The 12,618-nt window shown below is 48.3% G+C and overlaps 1 protein-coding gene across 3 annotated transcripts in view; it reads left to right on the top strand.

The window, feature by feature from the left end:
- LAYN (layilin) overlaps positions 1 to 12,618 on the top strand; it is a 41,620-nt gene that overhangs the window by 2,974 nt on the left and 26,028 nt on the right. Inside the window, exons 1-3 of one of the 3 annotated variants that reach the window (XM_075329131.1) lie at positions 1,608 to 1,673; positions 1,996 to 2,016; positions 3,778 to 4,075. In XM_075329131.1, coding sequence (XP_075185246.1) covers position 1,673; positions 1,996 to 2,016; positions 3,778 to 4,075 — 320 coding nt within the window. In that variant the 5' untranslated portion in view covers positions 1,608 to 1,672. Of the gene's footprint in view, positions 1 to 1,607; positions 1,674 to 1,995; positions 2,017 to 3,777; positions 4,076 to 12,618 lie in introns of those variants that run through there. The other 2 variants (XM_075329129.1, XM_075329130.1) reach the window with 2 other exon arrangements.

The following is a 12,618-nucleotide window of genomic DNA, read 5'->3' as shown; positions in this document are numbered from 1 at the left end:
TCCCTCTATCTATCTATCTATCTATCTATCTATCCCGCTATCTATCTATCTATCCCTCTATCTATCTATCCCTCTATCTATCTATCTATCCCTCTATCTATCTATCTATCTATCTATCTATCCCTCTATCTATCCATCTATCTATCTATCCCTCTATCTATCTATCTATCTATCTATCTATCTATCTATCTATCTATCTATCTATCTATCCCTCTATCTATCTATCTATCTATCTATCTATCTATCTATCTATCTATCTATCCCTCTATCTATCTATCTATCTATCTATCCCTCTATCTATCTATCCATCTATCCCTCTATCCATCTATCTATCTATCCCTCTATCTATCCCTCTATTTATCTATCTATCTATCTATCCCTCTATCTATCGTCGCCATCTAATTAAATAATTGAATAGTTGTCTATTATAGAAATGTCCTTATATTACACCACTGGACGGAGCAGAGACCCCGGACCCCCTGTAATATTCGGCATGGTGTGGCTTTTTCCCTGGTGGGCTGTCGGCATCCATAGCAATCCCCCTAATCCACTGGAGGTGATCGATGCCTCGCCCCTCAGCGCTTCTGTATAAATCATGGAGTTAGCAGCAGTTTCCCCATGTGATATCAGATAATTGCCTCGGGACCCCGACAATCTATGTCTCCGGGGACCCCCCTGTTTACATCGTTTCATCCTAACCAGACACGGCAGTGAGGTCCTCATATCCCGGACATTATATTCAGGCCGCGGCCTCTTGTGAAAAGGATCTTTTATTCTCCCGCTGAACTCTTGGCCTTGGAAGAAATGTAATAATAAAATCTGCTTCCTGTTTCACGGTCTGAAAAGTCATAAATGTTCTGAAAAATGTCTTTTATACGGGAAGATCTTCCATCCGGTCACAAAGGAGCTAAACATCTCATGGTGCAGAATAGCGACATTGACACCAGCAGAAAACTGGCGCCTGCACAGACTGAGCATCTGGAAGATACTGCTGAAAAGTGGCCTGCAGGGATCTGGGCTCTGCCGGGGTCCGGAGACATGATATACTGCAGGATCGGGGTCAGTAATCCCTACACCAGGGGTCCCCAACCTTCAGCTGGAGGTAGGAGATGACTGTCCTGGATGATTACAGAAGGTGGACCTATCACAGCCGGGGTAGAGGCAGAGAGCGGGGTTAGTGGACCCACTGGACCACAGGGGGACCCCAGGCTTACTCTTTAGTGCCAAGGGCTTGACTAAGCGCCCACCGCAATGCGGATCCCAGGGCAGTGACTGAGACAGTGGCCGCTGACATAGACACAGGCGGGGTGACTGAGGTAGACTGGGCAGGCGGGTATGGACAGGAATGGTGGGCACAGCAGGGATAGACAGGTATGGGAAGGCAGGTACTAGAGACAGACACAGGGATAACAGGACAGGAGCACAGGACCTGAAAACTAGCTAGATAGCAGACTGACTAACTAACTGAAGGTGTTGCGCAGGCACCTCCCCTAATGGGATGGTGCCTTAAATATTTCTGGGAAATGGCGCTCTGGCCCTTTAACAGGAGGGCCGGTGTGTGAGTGTCTTAGGTGCACTCTGAGAAATCCTGTGTCGCAATCACTGGGCCCGTGAAGGGAAATAGGCAGCAGCGCACGTGGATGGCCGGGAGATACCGCGACCCCGCCGGGGCAGTAAGTAAGCCGGCGTCTCTGCGGAGACACTGGTGCTACCCTGCCTGAGCAGGATTACATTTTTACTGGAAGTAAAATGTTGCTATAAACATAGTTGAAAATTTATACTGCCAAACCATGCCCATATAGTAGTGCCGTACAACCACGATCTAAAACATCGCACCATATCGGTATCTAGTGCCCATCCCACTGACCAAGTGCTCAGTCCAGTAATGGAGGCTTTACCCCAATATCGCCCCCTAATGCCGCTCGTTAATACTGTGACGTATTGAGTGATTTTTGATGCTAATGCCGCACATTCTCTCTCATTGCTTTCCATCAGTGGAGGTGACGCACAGACCAGGTAGGTGTTTGGTGTTTGATGGTTTGGTTTTTTTCATCTACTTTTAGATTTTGTCATTTTGCTCGTTCTCTTCTAATGGTAAAACAGGTAAAGTAACAATCACAGGATCTTGTTAAAGGGGATTCCTCATTAATGAAAATGCCATTCAAAGTTTGGCCGCCCCGGGCACCTTAGCCAAAAACTGATTTTATAATACAAGGGCGGCTTGTGCTGATCTTCATTGTGGTTAATACAGGGAATCCTGAATGGCCTTTATAGGGTGTATGAGATGGCCCCCTTTAACTATTTCCATGTGCAGTGTATGTCAAGTGTGGATGTAGGGGCGCCAAACTCTGCGGGATCCAGCTGTCCTGTATAACTGGCACCTGCTTCCACCAGCAGTGATCAGAGCTCGCTCCTATCGCTGCTATCAATCAGTGACAGCATCATTTGTAAGGAGCAATCACATCACACAACGCTTCTGGTGCCCATCAGCCTCCCCCATAGCTCAGTCATGGGATTTCCATGTGTGGCAGTGGCAGCTGAGGAGAGGAGGAGGTGAGCTGTGACATTTCCTATTGTGAATGGAGGAACCTGTTATCTACTGTATATAAAGGTGTTATCAGTCATTGTACAGGAGGAGGAGGGGAGCTGTGATATCACCTATTATGAATGGTGGATCCTATGTTATCTACTGTATATAGAGGTGTTATCAATCATTGTACAGGACGAAGAGGTGAGCTGTGACATCACCTATTGTGAATGATGGATCCTGTGTTATCTATAGTATATAAAGTTATCAGCCATTGTATAGGAGGAGGAGGTGAGCTGTGACACCACCTTTTGTGAATGGTGGAACATGTTAAATACTATACATTAAGGTGTTATCAGCCATTGTACAGGAGAAGGAAGTGAGCTATCTACTGTATATAGAGACTTTATCACTCACTGTACAGGAGGGGGAGGTGAGCTGTGTTATCACCTATTGTGAATGGCGTATCCTGTGTTTTCTACTGTATATAGACCTATTATCAGTCATTTTACATGAGGAGGAGGTGAGCTGTGATATCACCTATTGTGAATGGCGGATCCTGTGTTATCTACTGTATATATAGGTATTATCAGTCATTATACAAGAGGAGGAAGTGAGATGTGATATCACCTATTGTGAATGGTCAAACTTGTTATCTACTGTATATAAAGGTGTTATCAGCCATTGTACAGGAGGAGGAGGAGGGGAGCTGTGATATCACCTATTGTGAATGGTGGAACCTGTTATCCACTGTATATATAGGTGTTATCAGTCATTGTACAGGAGGGGGAGGTGAGCTGTTGCATCTCTTATTGTAAATGGTGTAACCTGTTATCTAGTGTACAGTATATAGAGCTGTTACCAGGAGGAGGAGTAGGTGAGCTATGACATCACCTGTTGTGAATGGTGGATCCTGAGTTATCTGCTGTATAGAGGTGTTACCTGTTACTGTAATCCTGCCTCTGATGGTAAGGAGTCTACTGAAAACGCTACCTGGGAAAACAGGAAGTGGAAGTCTTAAAAAGCCCTAGTGGCCAGTGTGAAAATTACAAGGTTAGTGATATTGTTTTTAATAAAGATTGTGATAGACAACCACAAATGTTTAAAAGATACAAGTAACACAAAAGCCTGATCTACATAATATGTCATTTTCTGAGGACTCTTTCCCTTTAAGGCACACAAGCAAAACACTGTGGTTCTCGATGCCCCAATGCTGCTCCGAGCATAAAAATCCATTCTCTCTGTTATAGGGCAGATAGTCTGCAGGAACGGCAAAGAGAAGCCGTGCTACAAAATCATTTACTTCCATGACACGTCAAGACGGTTGTCCTTCCAGGAAGCGCAGGATGAATGTAGACGGGACGGGGGCGACCTGATGACTATAAAGTCTGAAGCGGAGCAGGAGCTCATCCAGAAGCTGATCCGGAGCATCCCTGCCTCCGACGGGGACTTCTGGCTCGGCCTCCGGAGGATCGAGGACGAGTCGCCGGGCTCCAGCGACTGCCAGAGTCTGTACTCCTGGGTGGATGGCAGCAAACCCACATTCTGGTAAGGAACGGACGCTCTTCCCCAATTTCTGATGTTTGTGCAGCAATTGGACAAGAAAGTTATAGGCCTATGGTGGGACTGTGGCCCAATGTCTGCTGGGGGCCACCATAGGTCAATGTCTAGTACTGATTTGTAGAGAAACCAAAAGGCAAATGTTTAGCTCTCCTGCGACACTACCATAGAGAAATGAAGCATTGCATGGTGCCCATTGAAGTCTATGGGCTGTCCGTACAATGCATAGCATTAGTTACCGTCCCTTACGCAGGCAGCGCAAAACTTGTTATGGACCCGGCCGTGGCTCCTGTCTCTATCTGCTGCTGTGCCCCTGGACTTTTGGTGGTGGGCAGTGGGATGTGAAATCCCGTTTCTCTGCAGATTTGTTAGTCCATGAAGGTTCCCCTAACCGAGGGTTCTGCACCCTGTCTGACGCCGGTCCCGAAGGGGCTGTTGGGGGTTACCCTCCGGCTACAGAGTTGCTCCTCTGTCTCACAGCTCCAATGGTCGTCTCCTGCTTCTCTCTTTCTGCCCGGTACCCGATCGGCCCCTCTGGGGGGAGCCATTTGGCAACCCCCGAGAGGCCTTGCTCTTCTTTTCCTCAAGCTGTTCTCTCCTTTGCGTCCAAACTGTTTTCAGGTAAAAACCCTTCTAAAGTGAAACGAAGTGTGTTCGCTCACTTCCCAGGCAGCACCCACCTTTTGCAGAGAAACCAGACGGCAAATGTTTAGCTCTCCTGCGGCACTACCATAGAGAAATGAAGCATCGCATGGTGCCCATTGAAGTCTATGGGCTGTCCGTGCAATGCATAGAAAAGTGTAGCACCCCACGGGACCTACAGGGCTTACTTGTCACCGGGCCAGTGGTTTTGTGTGGTTGCTGTGAATGGCCTGACCCGGCTCTGTGGCCCCGTCGGCTACAGGCAAAGGAAGTAAAAAAAGGGGGGAATGGGGGGTTTGCTTTGCAGCGCCACCCGTGGTGCACGGACAGGGATTAGCCGCCACTGCGAGATGTCGCTCTCTTCCGGGGCTGATGTTACTGGATCTCAGATAGTCCAGCTCCCCACAGGTGGAGCGAGCCCTGGGAAGGACGGTGGTGACAGGGGAAGGGCCGTTGGCGCCGAAGCGTGGGGCAGCGGCACCGACAAATCAGAGTCTCACACAGGGGCTGTGGTTCCAGGTGTTTTACTCACAGTTCGTGTGCTGTGCTCGCAGAGTACCAGTCATCGCCGTGATGGGCCCCAGCCGATCCCGGATGAAGCAGAGGTCACCACCAGTGTTGTGAAGCTTTTGAGACCTTCCTCCTTGCACCTTGTAGTGTGGATCCCCGTGGCGTGAAGCTACTTGGGGACCCCAGTGTCCTTGGCTTTGGTTGCCATCCTCTACGAAGGCAGCGCGAAACTTGTTATGGACCCGACCATGGCCTTGGCTCCTGTATCTATCTGCTGGTGTGCCCCGGGACTTTTGGTGGTGGGCAATTGGACGTGAAATTCCCTTTCCTTGCAGATTTGTTAGAGTCCATGAAGGTTCCCCTAACCGAAGGATCTGCACCCTGACTGGCGCTGGTCCGGAAGGGGATGTTGGGGGCTCACCCTCTGGCTACCGAGTTGCTCCTCTGTCTCACAGCTCTACCCAGTCTTCTCCTGCTTCTCTCTCTCTTTCTGCCCACTACACGGTCGGCACCTCTGGGGGGAGCCATTCGGCAACCCCCCAGAGGCTTTGCTCTTCTCTGCCTCAAGCTGTTCTCTCCCCTGCGTCCAAACTGTTCTCAAGTAGAAACCCTTCTAAAGTGAAACTAAGTGTGTTCGCTCACTTCCCAGGCAGCCCCCACCTTTTTGATGACTCGTAGTGGCTGTCGCCCTGCCAACGGGTATTCGCCAGCATAGATGGCTCACTGAGCTGTGTAAGTGCTGGCTTACTAACTGAGTGTTGATGTAAGTGTCTAGGTAAATGTTATGTAAGTGAAAACCAGAGGTCAACCTCCTCTCACCCGAGACGAGCATTGCACCTTAAGACAGATGCAATACTCTTTGGTGACTGAAGCCTCGGGAGCACCACATATGCTAGGAGCTCCATAGACACTCCATGTTGTTGTTTTCTGCTCCAGATTACTGATGGAGGTACTGACTGATATACTCCCTTCCGTAAGGAATGGCCTAAATCTAGAGTACCCCTTTAACCCCTTTCCGACACAGAATGTACATTACGTCCCACATCAGCTTGTGTGGAGCGGTCTCGGGAGCTGTTTTATAAAGCTTCAAACTGCCACTAACAGCAGCGACTGGTGCTGGCTCAGATCGCTGCTGTTATCCCTTTAAATGGCGCTAACAATCTTTGACCGGAGACCTCAAGTGGTGAGATTCCACCGGAGATCGCAGGGTTCTACCATGGCCTGCTTTTGTAACGCAAATGGTATCAACCAAAAAATAAGGAAATGTACAGTTCTCAGAAAATGGTCAAATAATGCCCCAAATTTAAATTCTCAATTTTTAAGCCACAACAAATACCAGAAAAAAAACTACAAAAAACAATGACAAAATTGTGGGGTTTTCCACCGTTTTGCTCCATTTTTAATTATTTTTTATTTTATAGAACACTTTGTAATAATTACAGAAATGGTGTCATTTAATACTACAACTCGTACCACAAAATACAAGCCCTCATACGGCCATCTCGACAAATAAATGAAAAGGTTACGGCTCTCGGACAAAGGGGAGGGGAAAAACGAAATAACAAAAACAAAAAAATTGACAGCCCCTCGCTCTGTGCCCTGCACTATAACTGAAAATAAAACAAAAAATATATACATGTGAAATGTGCCATCTGGTTTCAGCACACTTTCCAGCACAAGGTAACACTAATGAATGCCAGGCCTGCACGTGTTTAGGACTGGTGCCAGACCACAGCTGCACTGGTATTACTGGAATACGCTGGGAACGCTCATAGGAATCTCTATAAGACTGCACACTTTCCAATGACCGATTACACCGAAAATAGTCAAAATAACATTTACTGAATATTAAAATACATTCTATTGTCAGCCAAGAATATTCTATATATTATAACATCCCACACAGTAAAACCATACACATAACACACCATACACAGATACAGTACATCCCACACACTAAAACCATACACATAACATACCATACACAGATACAGTACATCCCACACACTAAAACCATACACATAACATACCATACACAGATACAGTACATCCCACACACTAAAACCATACACATAACATACCATACACAGATACAGTACATCCCACACACTAAAACCATACACATAACATACCATACACAGATACAGTACATCCCACACACTAAAACCATACACATAACATACCATACACACATACAGTACATCCCACACACTAAAACCATACACATAACACACCATACACAGATACAGTACATCCCACACACTAAAACCATACACATAACATACCATACACAGATACAGTACATCCCACACACTAAAACCATACACATAACACACCAGACACACATACAGTACATCCCACACACGAAAACCATACACATAACACACCAGACACAGATACAGTACATCCCACACACTAAAACCATACACATAACACACCATACACACATACAGTACATCCCACACACTAAAACCATACACATAACACACCATACACACATACAGTACATCCCACACACTAAAACCATACACATAACATACCATACACAGATACAGTACATCCCACACACTAAAACCATACACATAACACACCATACACAGATACAGTACATCCCACACACTAAAACCATACACATAACACACCAGACACACATACAGTACATCCCACACACTAAAACCATACACATAACATACCATACACAGATACAGTACATCCCACACACTAAAACCATACACATAACACACCATACACAGATACAGTACATCCCACACACTAAAACCATACACATAACACACCATACACAGGTACAGTACATCCCACACACTAAAACCATACACATAACATACCATACACACATACAGTACATCCCACACACTAAAACCATACACATAACACACCATACACAGATACAGTACATCCCACACACTAAAACCATACACATAACACACCATACACAGATACAGTACATCCCACACACTAAAACCATACACATAACATCATACACACATACAGTACATTTGGAGCAACCTACGGGGCCATTTTTTTTTTTACTCATCAACAGGCCGGTGATGAACGGGTCTTTGGGGATGTCACAGGGGCCTGGCCCAGCTTCTTGGCCCTGAGGTGTCCACGAAAGGAAGGGATGAAGGAAAGAAGGTTGAAAAATGGGGAAGATGTTGGGAGTAGTTGTCTTGTGACGCCACCTGTGGTATGTGGCTATGAGGAAAGCCGCCGCTGCGGGATGTCGCTCTCTTCTGGGGCAGATGGTAACGCAGCTCTGGTGTTTCAGCTCTCCACAGGTAGAGCTAGGCCCCGGGGAGGATGATGGGGGCGGTAGTAGCCGATGGCGCCGGAGCGTGGAACGACGGTGCCGGCAATGACAGGGATGACACAGGGGCTGCTGTTCAAAGTTCTCTTTACCACTGCCACTGTCATCACCCTTGGAGTGCCGGTTTCCACTATGATGGGTTCCAACCGATCCCGGATAGTTCAGAGGCCAGAACCGATGTTGTGCGCGATGTAAGATGAACTCCTGGGACCTGTAGTCCTCCAGGAACTCCTGTTTCTGTTGTTAGTGTTTTTCCCGTATAGAAGGCACCGCGAGTCCATGCTGGGCTGGATCGTGGTCACAACTCCTGGCTCTATCTGCTGCTGTGCCCCTGGAACTTGGGGTGGCAAAGGGACCTGACATCCCCCTGCCCAGCGGTTTCTTGTAGCGTAGCGTGAAGTACACGCCACCCTAGGGCTCCGCACCTTGACTGTGACGATCCTGAGGGAGCTAACTAGCTCACCCCTCAGCGACCGTATAAACTCCTTTGTCTTACTGACTCCACCGGTGATTCTCCTCTCCTGTCGGTTAGTCGTCCCGGACCTCATCCTGGCAAGACCTCCGCATCTGCTCGCTGCAGACCTTCTCCTCCACTATGTGTGTCGCTCCTCTCCTCCCCCTGGCTGCAACTCCTTCTCTACCCTGATTCCCTGTCACTAGTGGCTGGAAGCCCCAGTGTTTGGTGGCGACCTTTAGACCCTACCCTAGCCCGATCCCCAGTGGAGAGCGCTACTGCTGTGTGTTTGTTGTGTTGTGAAGTGGAACCGGCACTGACCTCTTCCAAACCCGGGATGAGTACTGCACCTTAAGCAAGATGCAAGAACCTGTGGTGACTGAAGCCTCAGGGGCACCACACATGCCACACACTAAAACCATACACATAACATGCCATACACAGATACAGTACATGCCACACACTAAAACCATACACTTAACATACAATACACACAAACAGTACATCCCTCACCACACACATAAACACACATACCCTACACACCACACTGTACACACGTATATACACCCTACAAACGCATCACATACCTTACACGGACAGACATGCACACTCACATGCATTATACATAATACACTATCCACATACCACACATATGAACATGACACACACATATACTGTACAGAACACATGCCATACACACACACACACACCACACACTCATACATGTGCACACAAACATACATATAAACATCACACGCCATATAAATATATACATACATATACTGTACACCACGTCCACCATATACACGTGCATGCACACACGCATAGCACTGATCTACTGTACGGCATAAATTATACATACACACACATATACATCACACACATACATGTACACATACATATAGCACACATGTACACATCACACAAATATATACTGCACATATCCTATACACACACCACACAATATGGACATTCACATCACACATGTATAGATCACACACCTGTACAGACCTTCTATAGAGTATTTGGACGCCTTGCAGATTTGACTTGGACTTAAGCTGAGGAGCGGAAAGTAAGGGATGTTTTAGTCATTTAAATTCTATAAAAAAAAGTTGGACTTTTCTGCTGAGACGGCTCAGGTTACTGTCCTGTGCTCACTCATCACCAGTTACCAGTACCGAGCACCCGAGCATGGTAGTGCCCGCTCATCACCAGTTACCAGTACTGAGCACCCGAGCATGGTAGTGCCCGCTCATCACTAGTTACCAGTACTGAGCACCCGAGCATGGTAGTGCCCGCTCATCACTAGTTACCAGTACTGAGCACCCGAGCATGGTAGTGCCCGCTCATCACTAGTTACCAGTACTGAGCACCCGAGCATGGTAGTGCCCGCTCATCACTAGTTACCAGTACTGAGCACCCGAGCATGGTAGTGCCCACTCATCACTAGTTACCAGTACTGAGCCCCCGAGCATGGTAGTGCCCGCTCATCACTAGTTACCAGTACTGAGCACCTGAGCATGGTAGTGCCTGCTCATCACTAGTTACGAGTACTGAGCACCCGAGCATGGTAGTGCCTGCTCATCACTAGTTACCAGTACTGAGCACCCGAGCATGGTAGTGCCCGCTCATCACTAGTTACCAGTACTGAGCACCCGAGCATGGTAGTGCCCGCTCATCACTAGTTACCAGTACTGAGCACCTGAGCATGGTAGTGCCCGCTCATCACTAGTTACCAGTACTGAGCACCCGAGCATGGTAGTGCCCGCTCATCACTAGTTACCAGTACTGAGCACCCGAGCATGGTAGTGCTCGCTCATCACCAGTTACCAGTACAGAGCACCCGAGCATGGTAGTGCCCGCTCATCACTAGTTGCGAGTACAGAGCACCCGAGCATGGTAGTGCCCGCTCATCACTAGTTACCAGTACTGAGCACCCGAGCATGGTAGTGCCCGCTCATCACTAGTTACCAGTACAGAGCACCTGAGCATGGTAGTGCCCACTCATCACTAGTTGCGAGTACAGAGCACCCGAGCATGGTAGTGCCCGCTCATCACTAGTTACCAGTACTGAGCACCCGAGCATGGTAGTGTCCACTCATCACTAGTTACGAGTACAGAGCACCTGAGCATGGTAGTGTCCACTCATCACTAGTTACCAGTACTGAGCACCTGAGCATGGTAGTGTCCACTCATCACTAGTTACCAGTACTGAGCACCTGAGCATGGTAGTGTCCACTCATCACTAGTTACGAGTACAGAGCACCCGAGCATGGTAGTGCCCGCTCATCACTAGTTACCAGTACTGAGCACCTGAGCATGATAGTGCTCGCTCATCACTAGTTACCAGTACTGAGCACCCGAGCATGGTAGTGTCCACTCATCACTAGTTACGAGTACAGAGCACCCGAGCATGGTAGTGCCCGCTCATCACTAGTTACCAGTACTGAGCACCTGAGCATGATAGTGCTCGCTCATCACTAGTTACCAGTACTGAGCACCTGAGCATGGTAGTGCCCACTCATCACTAGTTACGAGTACAGAGCACCCGAGCATGGTAGTGCCCGCTCATCACTAGTTACCAGTACTGAGCACCCGAGCATGGTAGTGCCCGCTCATCACTAGTTACCAGTACAGAGCACCTGAGCATGGTAGTGTCCACTCATCACTAGTTACCAGTACAGAGCACCCGAGCATGGTAGTGCTCGCTCATCACTAGTTACCAGTACTGAGCACCTGATCATGGCAGTGCTCACTCCTCACTAGTTACCAGTACAGAGCACCCGAGCATGGTAGTGCCCGCTCATCACTAGTTACCAGTACAGAGCACCCGAGCATGGTAGTGCCCGCTCATCACTAGTTACCAGTACCGAGCACCCGAGCATGGTAGTGCCCGCTCATCACTAGTTACCAGTACCGAGCACCCGAGCATGGTAGTGCCCGCTCATCACTAGTTACCAGTACCGAGCACCCGAGCATGGTAGTGCCCGCTCATCACTAGTTACCAGTACTGAGCACCCGAGCATGGTAGTGCCCGCTCATCACTAGTTACGAGTACTGAGCACCCGAGCATGGTAGTGCCCGCTCATCACTAGTTACCAGTACTGAGCACCTGAGCATGGTAGTGCCCGCTCATCACTAGTTACCAGTACTGAGCACCCGAGCATGGTAGTGCCCGCTCATCACTAGTTACCAGTACTGAGCACCCGAGCATGGTAGTGCTCGCTCATCACCAGTTACCAGTACAGAGCACCCGAGCATGGTAGTGCCCGCTCATCACTAGTTGCGAGTACAGAGCACCCGAGCATGGTAGTGCCCGCTCATCACTAGTTACCAGTACTGAGCACCCGAGCATGGTAGTGCCCGCTCATCACTAGTTACCAGTACAGAGCACCTGAGCATGGTAGTGTCCACTCATCACTAGTTACGAGTACAGAGCACCTGAGCATGGTAGTGTCCACTCATCACTAGTTACCAGTACTGAGCACCTGAGCATGGTAGTGTCCACTCATCACTAGTTACCAGTACTGAGCACCTGAGCATGGTAGTGTCCACTCATCACTAGTTACGAGTACAGAGCACCCGAGCATGGTAGTG

This window comes from Anomaloglossus baeobatrachus, chromosome 11, assembly GCF_048569485.1.
Source record: "Anomaloglossus baeobatrachus isolate aAnoBae1 chromosome 11, aAnoBae1.hap1, whole genome shotgun sequence".
NCBI classification, from domain to species: Eukaryota; Metazoa; Chordata; class Amphibia; order Anura; family Aromobatidae; genus Anomaloglossus; species Anomaloglossus baeobatrachus.
The sequence above is the reverse complement of the archived record's forward strand: the minus strand, read 5'-3'. Positions and strand labels throughout refer to the sequence as shown.